The 19465-nt window shown below is 54.8% G+C and overlaps 2 protein-coding genes across 28 annotated transcripts in view; one reads left to right on the top strand and one right to left on the bottom strand.

The window, feature by feature from the left end:
- ATP2B2 (ATPase plasma membrane Ca2+ transporting 2) overlaps window positions 1–19465 on the bottom strand; it is a 365851-nt gene that overhangs the window by 151110 nt on the left and 195276 nt on the right. The window lies entirely within an intron of this gene.
- LOC123799211 (uncharacterized) overlaps window positions 1–19465 on the top strand; it is a 79605-nt gene that overhangs the window by 22649 nt on the left and 37491 nt on the right. For 3 of the 26 annotated variants that reach the window (XR_015726603.1, XR_015726606.1, XR_015726608.1), the window contains exons 2-5: window positions 9636–9728; window positions 11363–11464; window positions 12157–12248; window positions 13904–14017. Coding sequence is in view for 2 of the 26 variants with exons in the window: in XM_087866789.1 (XP_087722915.1) it covers window positions 12157–12248; window positions 13283–13479; window positions 13920–14017 (387 nt within the window). In the remaining 24 variants the exon portion in view is untranslated. Of the gene's footprint in view, window positions 1–867; window positions 4737–9635; window positions 9729–11362; window positions 11465–12156; window positions 12249–13193; window positions 13480–13903; window positions 14018–14716; window positions 15939–18249; window positions 18989–19465 lie in introns of those variants that run through there. The other 23 variants (XR_015726609.1, XR_006781527.2, XR_015726599.1 and 20 more) reach the window with 17 other exon arrangements.

The raw sequence follows: 19465 nt of genomic DNA, 5'->3' as shown, positions 1-19465 counted from the left end.
CCCACTGACTCTGAGAAAAAGTTTGGATTCTGTAGTCTGGCGTTCAAGGCCTGCCTACTTTCCTCTCTCCCTGCCTCCTTGCCTCCCTGCCTCCCTGCCACTTTGCTTTCATCCATTCATCCATCTCTCCATCCCTCCACCCATCCACCCACCCATCCTTTCATGCAATATTCACTGAGTGCTCACCAGGTTCTAGACAATATGCTAGGTGCTGGGATCACTTCTGTAATAAAATTATCTCACCAAATATCCATCTGCAAATCCTGTCTGCTCTACCTTCAAAACACACAAACAGTGTGGTTACTTCTTACCACCTCCACAGTCTCTGCCCTGGCCCAAGCCACCAGCTTCTCACCAGGCTCACTGCAAAAGCCTCCTCCCTGGGCTCTCTGCCTCTCACCCCTGCACCCCGCCCCCCCAATCTGTTCTCCACACACAGCCAGAGGCAAATCAGTCCCTCTTCTGTTCTGAATCCTCCTGTTGCTCCTGTCATTCACCCAGGAGAAACCAAAGTCCCTACAATGGCCCACGAAGCCCTGCATAATTTGCACTCCCCACCCCCCTATTACCTCTCTGAACAACTCTCCTAACCTCCCCCTTGCTCACTCCCCTCTCTGGCCTCCTCACCATTCCTTGAATCCAGTGAAAATGCATCCACCTCAAGGCCTTTTCACTGGCTGCTACTTCTGCCTGGAACCCCCTTCCCCAGACAGCCATGTGGCTTCCTTGGGTCTCTGCTCAAACGCTCCCTTCCCAGGGAGGCCATACCTGACCCTCTCTTCGAAACAACTCTCTTCATCTTCCTTCCTCTGCCTTATTTTTCGCCATACTTGACATGCCACTCACTTTTGTCTTGCTTCTTTTCAGCCCCTTGACTGCAAGACCAGGAGGCAGTGAACTGGCTTGTTGCACTTAGCGTGACGTCCTCAGTGCCTGGAGCACAGTAGGCCCTCAGCAGACGGCTGTTCATGGAGTGAACGACCCCCCCCCCATTCCTTAGGTGTGGGTGGTTATTTTCTTTCTCAGAAGGACTTTCACATTCCTTCAGTCAGTGGTTCCCCAGGGTCTGTTGTAGTCACCCCTTTGGTCTCTCATTAAGCAGATTTGCAGACCCTTCCCCAGCATCAGATTCACAGGTTCTCCCCAACCTACTTTCCCTCTCACCATCTCTGGCCCTTTCTAAAAGGCCCGCACACCTGCTGGGACTTCCGTGGCCTCTCCCTTGATGCCCCATCCGTTCCAAAGCCCCGTCAGCTTGCCTGTCGCCCATCTCGTGACCGTCTGCTCCTGTTCACCTGGATACCTGACCAGCCTCCTCATGGGCCTCCAGCCTCATCCTTCCAACCTGCTATCCCCGCTGGGGCCACGGGATCTTCCAAATGAGCCGGTCTGGTCACATTAGTCCCCAGCTTAGAACCGTTCAGCCCACTGCCCTTGGCTTGGCCTGGCTGGCTCTCCGGCCCAGCACTCACCGCCCCCGCCTGCCGCCTTCTGCTCTGGGCGGCTGGTGGCAGGCGGCTTCCTCCCCCGCTCAAGCTGCGCTTTTGCCTGGAGCACCCTTTCCACTTCCTACCTTCCTTCCAGTTGACTAGCTCTTATTTATCCTTCCACTCGGCTGCCATGTGAGGACCCCTTGAGGTGGTTCCCTAAGAGCCCAACAAAGAGCTGGTGGGGGGTGCCTCCTCTGGGTCTGCCCCTGCCCCCCTCCCCCACCCCAGCTTCCCCAAGCCTGGTTGATGGCACACGGTTTGCAATGACTGGTCACCCTGCCAGACCCAGACTCTGGGACTGTGAAGCGACTGTCGTCACGGTCAGGCGTTGGGAGTCAGGCTGCTGGCTGGGTGCCCTTGGGCGGCTCGCTGTCTCAGAGTCTCAGTTTTCTCATGTGTGCAGTGGGCTGGTGCCTGCCAGAGGCCTGTTGTATTAAGTGAGCTGCAGAGCACTTAGAACAGCACCTGTGTCTGTGCACCTGTGTCTGTGTCAGTCGGCAGCATCATGATTCGGAAACTGGCCCAGGGAAGAAGCCCGGGGGGCTCTGACCTGTAGGGGCGTCTGGCTGCCCAGGGCCTCCTCTTGTGTGCTGGGGGGCAGGGGCTGGGTTAGGGGGACAGCACATCACCTTGGCCTCTGACTTTCTCCTTTCTAAGAAGCTTCAGTTTGCTTCAGTTGATATTTTAAAATAAGAGCCTGTTCTCTGACTCTACCTCCTGCCCTGGTTTGCGCATGGCTTTTTTTAGCCGATCTATTGCATCCAGCCTTTTTACGGGAGCCAGATTCCTTGCCCCCCCCCCCCCGCCCCCGGGTCTCAGGGCTACTTGTTGGGGAGTGGGTGATGACGTACCCTGCTGTGCCATGCCATCCGCCATCCACATCATCGAGGGGGAAGGAGGGAAATGCCCACCCCCGGCGCACCCCAGCCAGACTGCACTGGGCACCGCATGGACGCTGGCACCTGACTGTGGTAATGAGGGCATGGAGAGGGCGTACCACAGCCGGTAAACGGCAGAGCCGGCGGCTTGCAGGCCCGTGCCCTCTGCACTAGCCTCCACGGCCTCTCATTCAAGGACTGCTGAGGGGCCAGGATGGCCATAGTACTGGGACAGAGTAAAGTCACAGGTATGAGTACAAAGACCCCACGGAGAAGGAACAAAACCCCTAGGAACTTCTATCTGCCAGCGAGGGAAAGAACAAACAGGAGAAGGAAGCAGCAAATTGCCAGATTTTGATGAATCTACGTTGGATTGTGAGTGGCACCAGGACTGTACATACCATTAAGAAAGAAAAAGCACTTCCAATAAAACCAGGGTGCGCCATCAGCTGCAAGACGTATCCCGGACTCGGGGAACGTGACCACGTGGAAAAAAATGTGCGTCCCCATATGGACAAAACGTTACTGACCGTGGTCACATCAGGTCACTGTGGGATGTGGGGAGAGGAAAAGGCGCCCGTTGTAATGGACCCTTCTGTAGCAAGCCATGTGTTTTAACAAGCATGCCCTTAGTTTTGTAATTCAAATGACTGCAGTTTAAAAAAGGAAAACAGGGTTTTCCAAGTGGTAGCTGCCTGGTTTCCTTTCTGGCTACCTCCTGGCCTGGGGACACAGTAATTGGCAGCTCTGGGTGCCCTGCTGGGGACTTGCATGGGGGAGGGCAGGTAAGCACCAGGCACGCTCTTTCCAGAGCTCGGTCTGTGTGGGTCTAATCAGCAGAAATTTCCCTTTATTAAGGCCTGGCCCCCAAACCCATCATTAAGTGCTCTTCAAGCTTGAAAGTCCACAGTGGACCGACCACAAACAATGTGACAAAGCCCAATTTCCCAGAGAACAGGACAGCTGAGAGCTCTTCCTCCTAGACCTTCCTCTGCTTTATTCTGCCTCATACCGTGCTACAGACCTACAGACTCGTCTGTCCATCTGTCCTTTACCGCCCTCCACCCAGCTAGAATGTAAAGGGTGGGAGACGCAGATGGCATTGCTTTCACTGAAGGCTGCACAGAGAGGCTCACTAAAGGCAGGGGAGTTGAGTGTGGGGTCCTAGGCAACTGCCCACAATCATTTCTAGCCCCTCCTGTAGATACTAGGTCAAGAATGAGTTTGCACAAAACAGAAAGCCTCCCCCAGGGCTAGCCCTTGAATGCAACAGTCAGCCAGACAGACAAGCTTCCTGTCCTCAAGGAGCTGATTGTCTAGAGGGGAGACAGACAACAAACAAGGGAATAAATACAGAAAAGAATGTCAATGTGATAAATTCTGTTAAAACACAAGTGCCATGACAGGGGAAGCTCTTTTTAATAGATGAGGGATGGCCTCAGTGGGGAATTGCCACTTATCTTGATGAGAAGGAACCTATCATATAGAGAGAAGGAGAGAAAGCATTCTAGATAGTGACACAGCATAGGCAAAGGCCCTGAGACAGGAAAGAGGTGGATAAGTTTCAGGAATGGGAAGGAAGCCAGTAAGCTAGAGAAGAGTGAGTGAGGAAAAAAGGGTGGGATGAGTGGCCAGACACTGAGAGGCTATGAAAGGAGGCTGGGTTTTATCCTGTGCCTCATGGGGAAGACTGCAGAGTTTTAAGCAGGGAGCACCACAGTCTGATTCGTATTGTTAGAAGAGTCCATCTGGCCACTTAGGGAGAACAGATGATGGGGGGCCACAAGAGAGGATGGGGGGAACCAGTGAGGGAGGTCGCCCTTTCATTTATTCAACATGTGTTTATTCAACAAAATTTTAATGAAATCTCTGAAAAACACAAAAATAAAAATAAATGAAACTTATTGGCTAAGGCACATCTCCAGAGGCCCAGTGTCTGCTGCCTGGGTGCTTATAATAACAGGAGAGTCAGGAAGGTCTTCCTGAACAAGGAGACATTTCATTGGGGTCTTGAAGGATGGCTAAGGGTGTTCCAGGGGTGGGCATGGCTTGGGCAAAGCCTCAGAGGTGACGGGAAAGGTCAGTGTGAATGGGAGCTGTGCTCCAATTTGTATAAATGACTAAATTCCTGACCAGCTTAGTGCATGAAGTAATTCACTGACAAAGAAGTGGTATGAAGGGGAAGTGTGGAAGATGCTGGAAGGGTAGGTGGGGGATAAATCACAGATGGGGGCTGAGGAGACTTGGCAGTGGGGAACACTGAAGACCTTGACCAGAGAGTGACAGGCCAAATGGGCATTCTGAGAAGGCGTCCCTGGTGGCCATGAAGGAAACTACAGCAAGATTCAGGCAGAGAGAGCAAAGGGGAGTGCAGGCTCGTCTTCCCATTCTGAATCTATGAATAATAACAATACTAGTACTACTGACAATAGATGCTTCATAGAGTTTCCTGTGAAGAGCATCAGGTACTGTTCTAAGCTCCTTACACCTATTAAATTATTTAATCTGTGCAAGAACGCTATGAGATGGGTACTGTCATTTACTCCCATTTGCAGGTGAGGTAACTGAGGTACAGCCAGGGTAGATCACTTGCTCAGGGTCACACAGTGAGGAAGCACTGGGGCTGGGAATCAAGCCCAGGCTTCTAGGCTCTAGAGTCCACTCTTAACCACTGCCCTGTGCTGTCTTCTCCGTTTTACACCCCACAATTCTCCATCCTGGGATTTTGTCTCCTTGACAGAGAAAACCCCCTTTGGACAGTGCCTTTGGCTGCCCTCCGAAGCCCTAAGAATACAGCTACACATCCCTCCACGTACACTAACTGACCAGCTCCCACTCACAGCACAGTTGCTAAGCAGGCGAGTCCCTGATCCTCTCTGAGGGAGCTGTGTCCCCCTCTGTAGAGTGAGGATAGAATGCCATTCACACGGATGGACATGAGAACTGCGTGTCAGACACTGGTGTGGTCATCACAGTCGCCACCAGGCATGGAGCAGGGGCTGGGCAGGGTCTTTGACTCCCATCTTGCATCATCTCCACAAGGGCGACAGCCATTTCCCCCACCAACACAGGTGACAACACTGAGGCTCAGAAAGGAACAATAACGCACCCACAGAAACAGTTTGGCAGAGTCGGGATCTGAATTACAGTTCCCTCAGTAGGGCCTAGGAGGCGCTTAAGGCATTGAAGACTTCTCTTCAAAATGTGGATCTGGTGTGACTCCAACCCTACGGGGGTACTGGGATGTCTTTTAGGGAATGAGGATGAACAGCAAGGATGTGGCTGATTCCTGGGGCCTGGGCCTGTCACTGCCAAGGGGTCAGCCTCAAGGGTCTCCTGAACTTGCTCCCATGCGCAGCTATGCTGGGGACACAGCCGGGTATGAATGGCCCTCCTCCCGGCTTAGGGTCTGGCCCAAGGCCTTGCCCTTTCTCCTGGAGGGTTGAGGGGTATGGCAGCCGATATCATGATGGGATCCCGGCCTTCAGTACTCTCTGCAACCTCAGGCAATGCTGCTCCGGGCCTCAGTTTCTCCTTGAACCCAAAGGGCACAGCAGGATGATAAGGAGCTGGGTTTCCTCGCAGCTCTAAGAGTCTGCCCAAACCACTGCACTTCTCCAAGACTGGCTCTCCTCCCCTCTAAATGGGACCACTGGCACTTGGGAAAGGTAAAGGAAGGCACGCTTGCTGAGCGCCTAGCACAGCCAGTGCTCGCTTAACAACAGCTGCTATGATTATCCCAGCTTACCCCCAAGGCTGCAGCAGGGCTCAGGGGAGCTCACCATGCAAAGGCTTGTCGGCCACTTTCCAACACTGGTGTTTGCATTCGCTTTAAGCTGCTGCCGTCCCATTGTAGAGGTTTGACTCGAGTTCAGAGAGATTCCCTGGAGAAGCTTTTGGAGGGCCCAAGGCAAGGGAAGCTGTTGGAATTCCCTTCTCTTGAGGCCATCGGGGCAGACTGTGGCCCCTGAGAGGGCAGAGGACACTCTTAAACAATTCTGGAGCCCAATGCTCAGCCACACTGGGCATGAGCACAGGGGTGGCCGAGGCCCCAGACTTCTTCCTCTACTGGTCCCATTTAACAGATGAGGAAACTGGGGCCCCGTGAGATCCAAGGACTGTGGTTGTTCAGGCAAAGTCTTGGACACATAAGTTACTCATGGTCCGGTCCCCAAGCTGGACATTAGCTCTCAGCTGCCACCTCGCACCTGGGGCTGTCCCGGCTGTCTCTAGAGCTAATTCATCTCCGGGTTTGGCCAGGAACTGGGCACACGGCCTGGCACAGACCAGCTACTCAGCCAATATTGGTTTTATTGATTTACATTCTCTTCCCTCTTCAAGATCCTCTGAGCTTGGAAACTTGAAATTGGCTGGAGGTGGGATGGAGAAAGGCCTCATTTTAATCTGAAGTGAGTCATGTAAGTTGATAAGTTTAGAAGTGGCCTAAAGAGCTCTTGATCTCCTGCCTTCAGATAGTTGCTAGAAGAGACTGGTTCTCAGCAATCTTTGCATTGCAAACGCACATGTAAGCATGGACACTGTCGCGCTCAGCCTGGGTCCCCCCCATGAGCCTGTGGAGCGGGTACCCTGGCTGCTGGGCTGTTATACCTTCTCTGCAGAATTGCCCTGGGCTGAACGGGGGCTGCTGCTGTCTCAGGCTTGCTCCTGAGGACCTCCACCCCAGATCCACACGTGTGTGCAAACACACAGCCACGAGCTCCTTCCCTCCAGCCCTGTCCCTTGCCTATGACCTTGACTAGCAGCAATGCCTGGGCAAATTTGAATCTTAGCCATTTAAAGTCCTAGGGGGCACATCTGGCCCCAAAGTCCTTGTTTTAAAGATGGAAATTAGTGCCCAGAGAGGGACGGTGATGGGTCCAAGGTCACTTGGGCTGTTCGTCAGGCTAGGCTGCACCCAGGTATCTCCTTCCGCACTCCCACTTCAATCCATTCTGTGGCCCTGTCTGCCCAGTGACTGGGCCAGGCAGCTAACCACGGCTTTTGCTCTCTCCAGGAGGGAGTTCTGCTGCGTCAACCCTGCAGTAGCCACTGAGAAGGCCGGGAAGTGCTGGCTGGTAGGCATGCAGGGTGGCCGGCAGACTCTGCTCACCTTCGGCATGGCCCTGCTCAGCCCCCTCCCCTGTACAGTGGTGAACAAGCAGAAATGTGAAGGGAGAAGGAAACCACTTCTGAAGAGAGCCCTGACCCAGAGGGTGCTGTATCTGGCTGCAGCTTCTTCTAGAAACCCGCCCTCCCCGGGCAAGGACCGCTTTTCCATAAGAATCAGAGTCCTAGGGAAAGATGGCAATATTGAGCTGCAGCCTGGACACTGGGGAGAGCCAGCTGTGCGACCTCGGGCATATCCACATGGCTCTTGGCCTCAGCTGCCCCATCTGTAAAACAAGTGCAGTCTGTATTGTTATTATTTTATTGAGCCCAGTGTCTATTTCAGCTGCCATTTATTGAACTAGAAGAGACTCATTAGAAGTTCATCAAAAAACAATTGCCTTCACTTCTGCCAAGCATTGCCCTAAGCACTTTAATTTTACTTAATTCTCCTAGCCATCCTATGAATTGGAGACTTTCGTTATTCCATTTTATAGATGGTGGCACTAAAGCACAGAGACGTTAAAACTTGCTCTAGGTCACACAGCAAGGAAATGGTAGAGCAGGAATTGGAATCCCAGAATCTGTAATTTAAACTCCTCCCTGTACTACAGTCTTTGTTGCTTGTTTTGAGCTGCCAATTACTAAGCACCTACTGTATACAGGCACTCTGCTAGGTACATGATTCACACATAAGCTTGCTGACTTCTCACAATAGCCCTGGGAGGAAGAGGAAACAAAGGTTCCTGCATGGTGCACAGAAATGCCCAAGGTCCCACAGTGACTGAGCTGGGGAGGCAGGCAGGAGACTGGCTTGTTCCCCCCAGCTTGGTCCTTTATAGGTTTTATCTTATTTATCGTATTTCACTGAATCTAAGGTGCATCCATTGTAAGATGCATTGCTATTTTACATATACTTCAGAAAGAAAAAGGCATGACTGGCTCTCCTGTGACATGCCACCAGTTATAATAGGTGCCCCTCTTTCCGAGATGTCAAAACATGCATCTGGGAACCTACACAATTCAGCTGTATGCACAAGAACCCTATAAGGTGGGCACTATTGTCCCCATTTTACAACTGAGGGAACCAAGGCTCAGTGCCCAGGTCTTGGCTCTGATGCTGCATCCTGAACCACCTGCTAACGTGGCCGCAAAGTCAGCCCACGGGGGATATGTACCCTGCCCTCAGGCATAGGTCAGGTCACTGAGAAGACGCAACACAGGCAGCAGAAGCCCAGCACCCCTTGCTCTGGACGAGGCCTTCACCCAGTGCAGAGGCCTCAGCCAGACTGGGGGATACCCCAAAATGGTTTCTCAAGGATCCCCCACTGCTCCACAGCCTTGACAGAAAAATGTGCCAGCTCAGCTTCCCATGCCACCCTTGACCTCTTGCTCCAGCCCAGTGAGGCGGGGGTTTGAGGGAGCCAGGCTGGAATGAGCTTTTCTGAACGACATTCCCCACGCCTCCTGCAAAGCAGTCCCTGGGGTGGCCAGACGTGGCTCTGTGGTGCAGCCCAAGCCAATGTGGAGAACGCCACAGCTTTATAGAAAACTGCTCTCGGGGTGGGCCTGGGAGCCCCACAGAGATCTGCTTCCTTCCTTCAAAGCTCTATGGCTCATGGACCCAAAACAGGGTCATTCATGCCTGGCTTCTTCCCACAGGCTTTTCAGCCTCATACACTCCACCACAGCACAACTTCCCCGGGCCTTCGCAAAAATTAAATCCACCTGCCTGCCTCCCCTGGGACTAGGACTTGCCTCTTCCAAGGCCATCGTTAAGGAAGCCCTCTGGGGGCCTTTTTCCAGAAGCAGGAGAGAAGTTCAACATTTCTGAACATCTGGCGTGACTGGGGCTGCATTTGTGACAGTTTTCTATCCATCACATTACACACTGTCTTGTTAGGCAGGTTGCTTCAACTCCACTTTGCATGTCAGGGCGCCAAGCTCAGCAGGGCAGAGCTACTGGCTCAAGGTCACAGCAGTAAACACGGGCATTAGGATTTAAATTCAAGTCTTTCCGATGGCACGAGAGGAGGCCGTTTTAATATCCATCTCTGGACAGGCCCTGAGCCAAGTGGTCCCTTAGCATTACTTTACTCAACCCTTACAGAACAAATAATAGTATGATGATGATAACACTATTGCTATTTCCATTTTACAGACGACGAAACATCCTCTGAGCCTTCAATGGGCCCATAACTCCAGGCCAGGCACTTCGGCTGAATCCCACTTGCCTCTCATGACATCTGGGAAGGTGGGTATTTTCACGGATAAGTAAACCAAGGTTAAATCTCTAGTTTGACCACACGGAGCTATCTAGTGGTGGAGCCCCTTGGATGAGGCCTGGAATAAGCAACTACCCTCCCACACCTGAAATGAACAAATATTTGTAAAGTGCTTGAGGATATATTTTAGCTATCAGTAATGACTAGTATGATTATTAGCATTTTAGAACTTGGCGATTACCCCACCAGGTTGGTGCTGCTGTCCCCATTCTCCAGATGAGAACCACGAGGTCCACAGAGAATGAATGGCAGAGATAAGAAGGCACTATGGGCTCTCAACCCTGTGCTGTGCAGGTCTCCTGGGCCTAGTATAGCCCCTTCATACCTCCAAGCTCCCCTGCCCACCTCCAGCTCTCCTTTCTGGAGCTCAAGAGCCGTGGGTCTGCACAGGACGGGCCGGAATGCCTGACCCATGGGTTTCTGGTTATGGGCAGTCCCCAGCCAGCTCTAAGAAGATGGAAAGGAGAAAGAGCACCTGAGACCTGGGCTCAAATCCCAGCTGTGCCCCGCACTTGCTATGTGACTCTGGCATGTTCTTAACTTCCCTAGGCCTTGGTTTCTTTATCTGTAGAATGGGTGTTTGTGAGGAATAAATGAGACACCGTACAAAGGACTTCCCAGCAGTAAAGTAGTAGAGTATCAGTGATTAGAGTGGGCTGAAGTGTCCCTCCCCAAATTCATGTCCACCTGCAACTTCAGAATGTGGCCCTATTTGGAAATGGGTCTTTGCAGATGTATTTAAAGATCTTGAGACAAAATCATCCTGGAGGGATGGGCCCTATGTCCAGTGACGGGTATCCTCATAAATAGAAGAGAGGACAGGGAGACACACCGAGAAGGTGATGTGAGGATGAAGATGAAGACAGAGATTGCAGAGAGGCAGCCACGAGCCATCGAATGCCAGGGATCGCTGGCAGGCCCTGGAAGCTGGGGGTGAGGCAGGGAGTGCAGTCTCCCTCGGGGCCTCCAGAAGGATCCGGCCCTGCTGATCCCTTGAGGTCAGATGTCCAGCCTCCAGAACTGTGACAGACTACATTTCTGTTGTTTCAAGCCACCCGGGTTGTGGCCATTTGCTTGGGCGGCCACAGGAAACAGACTGTGACAGCAGTTCGTACCTCAGCCTTGCAGTGTCTCAGACCCTTCACCCCAGGGCCAGCTGACAGGAGAATGTGCCCTCACTGAGGACACGAGGCAGGCAGGATCACTGTTCCCTCTTTCCAGGGGAAAGCATGAGGCCAGGGGGCTGACATGACTTGCCCGAGGTCACCTGTCCCTGACTGACCTGGGCCCAGAAGCTGGCTCTCCTAACCTTTGGACCAGGCTTCCTCCCTCAGATCGGGGGACCTCTGGAGCCTCGGAGACCGCAGCCCTGGCCTCCTTCCCCTGCCTCCAGCAGGCCGGGCCATCTTGCCCTCCACTCCTCTGACCCTGTAGGACTTTCCTATATTGCACAGGATGCACCTAAGGCCTTGAAAACGCTCCCTCTGTCCATGGCAGGGCTTCCTCCTGCAGACGCAGGTGAAGCCCTCACACATCCCCTGGCTTCCAGTAGGTTCTCAGGGGTTGCTGCAAGTGTCACCTATTTTGTCTTGTCCTCCTACAGCAGCCCTCTGAAGTGGGCACCACCTCCCATTTTACAGATCAAAAACCAGGGCTGGAAGAGGCAAAGTGACTGACTCAAAGGTCAAACTCTTCAACGGCCAGGGTAGGTTTCAAACTCACACCTCTGATTCCCAATCCAGACGGATTCTCGAGCTCCACAACGTCCATTCACTGAGCCACCCGTGCAGACCGCGCCATGAGCCCAGCCCTCTATGTCCATTACTTTTCTCACTTGCCCCGTGCAACGACCTGAGTGATGGGTACACTTCCCGACCATCCACAGACGCGTGAACTGAGCTTCCACACTATTTACTGCCTTGAACTCCAGGGCTTTGCTCTCTTCCCCATCTCCCACCACCACTGACTGTCTGGGTCCAGGGGCACATTCTCCATAAATATTTTCTTGTTTGAGGCTCCCACTGGAAGGGAGAAATGGATTACTGCATGTTCAGTGTTCTGGCCTTGGAGGGGGCAGGGTGGACCGGGGGACCCAGATTCCAGACAGAAGACCCACCCCTGCCTCCCACACTGCTCTGTGTGCTCCAGGAGGGGCTGGGGAGGGAGCCTGCTCACCCCCCACAAAGTGTGTATGCATGTGGCATCCAGCACCTGCACCCTAGACTGCTCTGCTGCAGCCCCCGGGAGCGAAGGGGGGTTGAGGGGAATCATGCTGTGCACCTCAGTGTCCCCCACGGCCTCAACCTTCACCCTGCACCCATGATGTGCCAGCTGCTTCACACACATTACTTAGAATCGTCCCCACAGCCCTGCTTTAAATCTGTTCCCCTTCTACAGAGGGGAAGATCGAGGTTTACAGAAGATGAGCCATTTCCCTCACTGTCACAGAGCTGGGGAGAGCCATCACCACGACTCAACCCCAAGGCTCGGTAAGTCTCTTAGGAGCACCCCGCCCAGCCACACTGCTGAGAGATAGCCTTGTTTGCAGCTGGAAGGTTGACTGGCCCTCAGAAGGGCCTGATTTAGCTGTGCAGGGTGCAGCCAGAGCCTGGCAGTGGGATGGGGACTGGAGGGCTGGAGACCTGAGCATCCATCTCACTTTGCCACCAAATTGCCAGGGGACCTCAGTTTCCCCAAATGTGGCAGGAGTCGGTGAACAGCATGGTGCCCAGGTTACCCCCAGCTCTCAGAGCCTCGGAGCTCCCCCAAACCTATTCTTAATGGCCTCGGCTCCCCCAGGTACAAAGCTATAGAGGTGAGAACCCTGGGACACCTGTGAAAATGCAGCTCTCAGGACCTCCTGAATCATTGGGTGGGGGGACCCAGAAATTTGTCCTCCACCAGGTGATTCTTTAGGTCCAGTAATGCTTGAGCCCCACCAGCCTAGAGATTTCCCTTCCTTGCTTCCCCTCCTGACCTTGGTCAACTGCAGCAGCAAGGTGCTCCCCTGCTCTGGCTCCAGGCCCTGATGTCAATCACACCTCTATGCACAGCCCTCTATAATGCTCAAGGCTCTCGGACAGCTGGGGGGTAAGGCAAGGCAGGAACAGGCATGTCAGGCACAGAGGAGGCAGCTGAGGTGCAGAGGGACAAAGCAGCTTGCCCAAGGTCATACAGCTGGTCAGAAGTAGAGGCTGAACTGGTGTGCTCATCATTTTAACTCGGAGTCAAACATTTGGAGAAAAGCAGGGGTCAAACAGGCCCCTGTTGCTTCATGCCTGGGACCTGAGCGAGCTGGTAAGTATCCTTCTCTCCAGCAAACACAGTGTGATCTTTGACAAATCCCTTCCCCTGACTGGGTCTCATTTCCCTGTTATGAATGGGTCCAGGCCAGGTAACTTTTTAGAAAGCACATGTCTGCTTTGGCTTTCTAGGTGCCTTCGGTTCCACCAGGTAAGAGGGTGGCACAGCTGTCTAGGACAGGGCCACATGTGCCTGTGGAGGACTCTGCTTTTACCCTCAGGAGACTCTCTGGACCCTTTCTTGGAGCCTCATCTCCCAAATCCCAAGTTCTTGGACTGCTGGTTCCCACGATGTTGGCACCCCAAACTGGAGCTGACCTCACGGAGAAAGGGAGGGGAGGGTCTAAGAGGGCAGGCAGGGAAACTGACAGCCTGGCTTCCACCCTGTCTCTGCCATGTTGCAGCTGTGTGACTTTGGGTAAGTGTCTCCACTTCTCTGTGCAGCTTCCTCATCTGTGGCATGGGAATAACATGGCTATGGGAGGCCCCACGGAGGTGATGGATGCAGAACAGTTAGCTCGATGAGAACTAGCTGGCTTATTATTATTCACCCAAGTCTCCTGACCCACACCTGTGCTAGGTGCAGGGAGAGGGGGAGGGGCCCCAGCACTGCTGTCTCTCTACAGCATAAGTCACAGGCAGCTTTTCTGATCTGGGGTCTGGATAAGACTCTGGGGGCTGCTGGCGGGGTCCTGGGCCCCAGCTCTCAAAGACTCCACACCAGTGGGCTAGTTTCCTCGGGCCAGAGAATGGGGGTGCTGGGGCCAGTCCAGACTCCTGGTAGTCTGGGCCATGGACAGCAGCTACTCCTTCCCTCTCCTCTGTCCCCTTTCTAATTCCAGGCAACCTTCTCTGCAGCACATCAAGAAGCTAAGGCGGCCTTTGCTGAGCCCCATCACAGCTCCCTCGGAATCTGGGCTGGCCCTTGGCTGGCCAGTGTCCCTCTGTCCTCACAGGTAGGTCCCCAAGGGCCAAGCCTGTCCCCAGTGCCCACAGAGGCACCTTCACTCGCATGGAAGATGCCTGGAGGCTGAGGGGTGGACGTGTGCACGCAGCATCCACAGAGGTGCTGCATCTGCGTGCCTGGGCCGTCTTCGTACATGTGCAACCTACATTCATTCACCTGTGGGCACGTCCCAGCATGCCAGGTGCCTGCTAACGTGCAGACAGGCGTGCAGATGGCATTCGGGACACCACATACGTGCGCTCGTCATTTTCACATGGGGGCCAGCCCGCACGTGGCCACGTGCCACACTCGTGGCTGCCACCGGGCATCGTACGCAGGCCAGTTAGCCCCTCGGCAGCCTACCGCGTTTCCGTGAGCAGGCATTAGAGCTACAGCCATGTGTGGTATGCCGCGGGCACAGGTGTGTGTGTGCATGATGCATTCATGTGCATGCTGTAGTTTGCAGGTGAGCGGGTGCTCTTCAGGGATATGAGTTGTATTCACATGTGCTGAGGTGTGTCTATGGGCACAGGAACTCGATGCGTATATGATTTGAACATGTACAATACACTACTACGTGTACTAGATTTGTATATGTGCATCTGTGCGGATCTGTGGCTGTGTATATGCCCTGATGAGAATGGGACTGGGGTACAAAGGTAGCTAAATAACATGGGCCTTTTGTATCTCTCCTGCACTCCCCCTACAGGGTTCCCCTAGAGCTGTCGTAGCCCCTCCCTGCCACTGCCCCTTCAATGAAGTTAACAGGCGGAGGCCCCCGGGGGCCTGCGCTCCAAGCCCCCTCCTACTGCACACGTCAAAGGAGAATTTCTCCGGATGGCGCCTGCAGCTCCTGGAAATGCCCCAAACGTCAGCTCTGCCTCCTCCCCGCGATTTGGAGAGAAATGCAGGCAAGGAGGGGAGACCACTCTGTGCTGGGCGAGGGGCACTCAGCGTCACACCAAGACCCTCTGCTGGCTGAGCCTGCCTACTAGCTTACCCTTCTGAAGGTCGACCCTGGCTGGGCCTCTGCGTGGGGACCCCAAGACCCCTGGGGGCACTTCCCTGACTGGGGCAGGCCAGCCACAGAGACCCCTCCCCATACAACCTAGGTGAACACAGAACAGCCATGGAATGGCCACTTGGCTAGAAAGGGTGGCTGCCCGCAGTGGCCCACCCATGGGGAGTGCAGAGCCCAGCTGATGGGTTTCCCAATCCTGATCCTCCAGGGGTCAGGGAGGAGCCCCAGGTACCTAGCTCTGAGCCAGAGTCCACCCCGACTGGCAGAGGAACTAGGCTTCTGGGCTGAAAGTGCTAACTTCACCACCCAGCATGACTGCTGCAAAATGGCCTGGCCATCCCACTCCTGCCCCCCTTCTGGCCATCTTGGGGACCTCGGGACTCATCCCTGTCACCACATGCCTTGGCTGGCTTGACCTGGTGGTCCTGGCACATGGCAGCCCACCTGCTAGGGGGACCCTCTGTGGGAGTCTCCCCCTGCCTCTTTCCTGGAACCCAGTGGGGGCCGGGCAGGAGGCACCCTCTAGTCCTTTGCGTCTCCCTGGGACGAAGCTCAGACGGAAGAGAACCTTGCCCTGCTACCGGCTTGCTGGTCCTTGCATAACATCCATCCAGCGGCATTTGCTGAGCAGACGCTGCCGGCATCTACCTGAGACCTTGGGCATCCGCCTGTCCAAGGGCCCCTGCTCAAGTCCCCAGCACCCCAGTCCTATCCCCCAGCACACGGACCCTCGCAGTAGTGTCTCCCTCAGCGGCGGCTCCCAATGCAGCCTCAGCTGCTGCCAGATAAACAAGCCCGGCTCCCACCTTCCCCCCACCCCTTCCACGCTGCCGCCACCACCATCAGCACTGAAAAAAATCAAATGAAATGAAACAAAATAAAATGGGTGAGGGAGGAAGGGGAGAGCGGAGTGGGGCGCTTTTTATTTTTTATTTTCTCATGCTGGGGGATGCCGGTACTTACTTGGCTACGAAAATCACCACAAATCCAGCACGGTTTCCAGGCGGGCAGCCCCGTAATCTCGGTGCGGCAGCTGGTGCCGCGGCTGAGCCCAGCCAGCGTGCCCGGGTCCCTCTGCAGACTGTACCATCCTGCCCGAGCAGGTGGGGGGGCGGGGGGGGGGGGCGGAGGCGCCGGCGCCGGCTTCTAGGAGAGCATCTCGTTGGCAAAATGCAATCTCGGGGGAGGCAGAGGCCGCCCCAGCGCTGCGCTGCCGGAGGCTGGGGGAGGGGGCGGAGGACGGAGGACCAGGGCGGGACGCGGGGAGGGCTTGTTCTGGTGGGGGGACTGGGGGAGGAGAGTGGGGGCAGGGGTGTGTGGACCGAACCACCACGGTGTTGTTTGCGGTTTTAATTCCTCCCGTGGGATCATGAGGAACTGAAGCTGGCAGAGTCCCAGGAATATGCCCGCTCCCCCAAAGTAGGAGGGAATGTCAAGGGCATGGTGAGGGTAGGGTTGAGGCTGAGCCAGATCGGATTGGAGGGTGTCCTGGGACTGGTGGTGGTGGTGGGGGGGAGAGTAATAGGGGAGAGGAAGATTTTGCTCCAATGGACCCAAGTCATCCCCTACTTTCTGGGGGACTCCTTCCACTGTGCAGGGGGCTCTGGTTTCCTTCTCCTTTTGGTCAGGACACCCCCAGACCTGGGGGGGGCAAAGGTCACATAGGGGGAGCAATGGACTCAACACAGACTAAACACATCTGTGGTTGCAGGTCCCACACAGCAGAGCCTGCACTGAGCTCCCTACTGCCATCTAAACACTACCCCTGCAGCCCTGCAGCCCCACCTCTGGGTACCCCCACCTGCCTGGGGGCTGCTGTTCTGGCAGAAGACGCTCTCAAGAGGCTATTTATCTGCTCACAGATGGCCACTGGCAGGGGTATAGCCACATGTCCCCTGTATGCACATAATCTACAGGGACATCTGTGATGTGTTGAGGGGCTGATCACGTTGGGGGGCACCAACCATGTCCAGAGACTCTAGGGACCCCCAGCAAGGAGTCTGCAAGCATGCAATCCTCCCCGCCAACTGCCCACTTTTTCCTGCCTTGTATGCTACCAGTTTAAGTCTAGACCTGCTGCCCCTTTAAATCCAGACTGAGGGGAGGACGGACCTAGGAGCAAGGTTAGGAGGTCACAGTAGGTGAAGGGGCTTCTCTTGGATTCTGAAGCCCTGCTCTCTACTGCCCTGCCCCCTTCAGGAGGGGAGCCCTGCTTGGGAGGAGGGCACCGAAGAAGGTGGCAGGACCTTCAGGACTGCTGTCTCAGGGTACCTGTCAGTGTGGTGGGGGCACATGTTGGGGGAGGGTCAGGGCTGGGGGTGGCCCGGGAAGGCAGCTCCAGATGGAAGCTGCCTCCTTCCCCCATCCCCACCCCCTGCCCAGTTCTGAGCTGCCCACCGAGCCTGAGCGTCCCGAGCTGCCTCTCCATCCCTGGGCTGGCACAGAATATCAATTTGTCTCGTTAAGCTGAAAGTCTGCACTGCACCAAAATCAGAACCTGGCCGGGCAGAGGGGCCGCGGGAGGCAGAGAGCTGGGAGTGAGTGAGCACCAGCGGCAGGGCCTCCATCAGCCGGGCCACGCTGGTACCCTTGCTCTTTATCCCCTCAAGCCCACCAAAGGGTCCCCTTCTGCTCCTGGGCCAGGCAGAGTGAGATGCAGGGAGGATGCTGAGAAGCTAAGGGTGCTGAGTGCTGGGCGGCCCTGGGCTCCACGGTGCCAGGGTGCCAGGCAGGGAAGACTCCTGGCTGGGGTTCCAACAGAGCAGCCCAGGACACAGCTCAGAGAGGCTATTGCCCCCACCAAAAGCCTGGGACAGGGAGCTGCCACATTGGCCCCTTCTTGGGGGCACGGGGGGGGGGGTTCCACTGGTCCCCCTCCGGGCAGACTTCTAAGTTAGACCCCACGGCAGGAGGGGCCAAGCCAGGAGTTCCTCATGCCTTCCCCATGGCCTAGAGGCAGCCCCTATCCCCCAACACAGGGTCACATAAAAGCATTCTGAGATGGCCAGGGTGAGGGTGGGCACAAAAGGGCAGAGGGTGAAGGGCCCATTGCATCTTACATGTGGTCAGAGTAAACGTGTCTGTGTCAGGAATCCCACTGTCATTTCTGTCACATCAGGGGGGGGGCGGCAAACTGCTTTTCCTGATTACAAAACAAACAGCCCCACAAGGGGCCAGTTATGAGCCACCATTTCCACAGGAATAATCCTTTCTGTGTCCAGCACACTTTACAGTTTGCAAAGACCACTGCAGAACAGTGAGTTGTTTGATCCTACCACTAGAACGACTTCTGTGAGCACCTGAATGACAGTGAGGAATTTGTGTGCAGCGGGCAAGCAGGACACGGTCTCTCAAGCCAGGAGGGGGTCAGTCAAACCCGTCACCTAAGCCTGAGGACTCCAAGCCCATGGCTCCCCCCCTGTGAAGACCAGCATGGTGTGTGCCTGTTGGGAGCCCCAACACTCATCCACTTGAAAGTCCGGAGTCCTGCCTGCTCACTGGCCCCTGTTTGGGGTGGGCTGGGCCTTCACCAACAAACACCAAACTCTCAAACTCAGGAGCTCATGGATTTTGGTTCCCAGAATCTAAGACTAGAACTGACACCTGGCTAAACTCCCATCTCCTTGGCATTTCAGGCTCTGTTGCAACACAGCCTCTGCATCCACAGCCCAATGATAGGACACCCCCTAATTTCTGAGGCAGCCCAAATGTTGACCAGCAGAGTCTGAAAGTTTTTCATTATGTTCGGCCCATGAACTCCTATTCATCCTTCAAAGTCCACCTCAAATGCTGTTTTCTCAGATAGTCCTTTCCAGATTCCACCAAGAGAATCAGTTCATGCAGACGTCTGGCCTGGCTCTGACCACACTGTATTGTGATGGTCTATGCATCTGTCTCCCTCACCAAGCTGTGACCACATCGGCTATGTCTCCAGAGCCCCAGCTCCCAGCACGTGGTAGGTGTCCCAATAAAGGCTTGAAGGAATCTGCTGCTGTGTGATTTTGGTTTATCAAATGTCAGAACCAGTAGGACCTTCAAGGACTCCTACCCAACTCTCCCATCTTATAATTGAGCAAACTAAGGCCTCAAGAAAGGATGTAAGGGGCTTGCCCAAAGTCTGGCCACAGACATTCGTCCCCTGTCCTGCCCCCGTGGCTCCCCTTCCTGCAGCAGACATACCCAGGGCATCTGGCCTGTCTTTCCAGGATATGTTGGCGGGCAGGGGGTACTGGGCAGGCAGAGGTGTTGCGAAATCTGACAAACAATGGTGCTAGTGTTGAAACTCCGGGAAGGTCGGAAACGGCAAGTCAGGGTGACCCACGGGGAAGAGGGGGAGAGAGGCAGGAGGCAGGCCAGGAGGATTACTGATAGCTTCTGCCTCCAGCATGATTTGGCTTATGGTGAACATGGATTGAGGGTCAGGGTTGGGGGAAGGTA

This window comes from Ursus americanus, chromosome 14, assembly GCF_024610735.1.
Source record: "Ursus americanus isolate L20-20 chromosome 14, mUrsAme1.1.p, whole genome shotgun sequence".
Classification (NCBI taxonomy): Eukaryota; Metazoa; Chordata; class Mammalia; order Carnivora; family Ursidae; genus Ursus; species Ursus americanus.
Note: the sequence above shows the minus strand (reverse complement) of the source record. Positions and strands in the feature narration are given on the sequence as shown.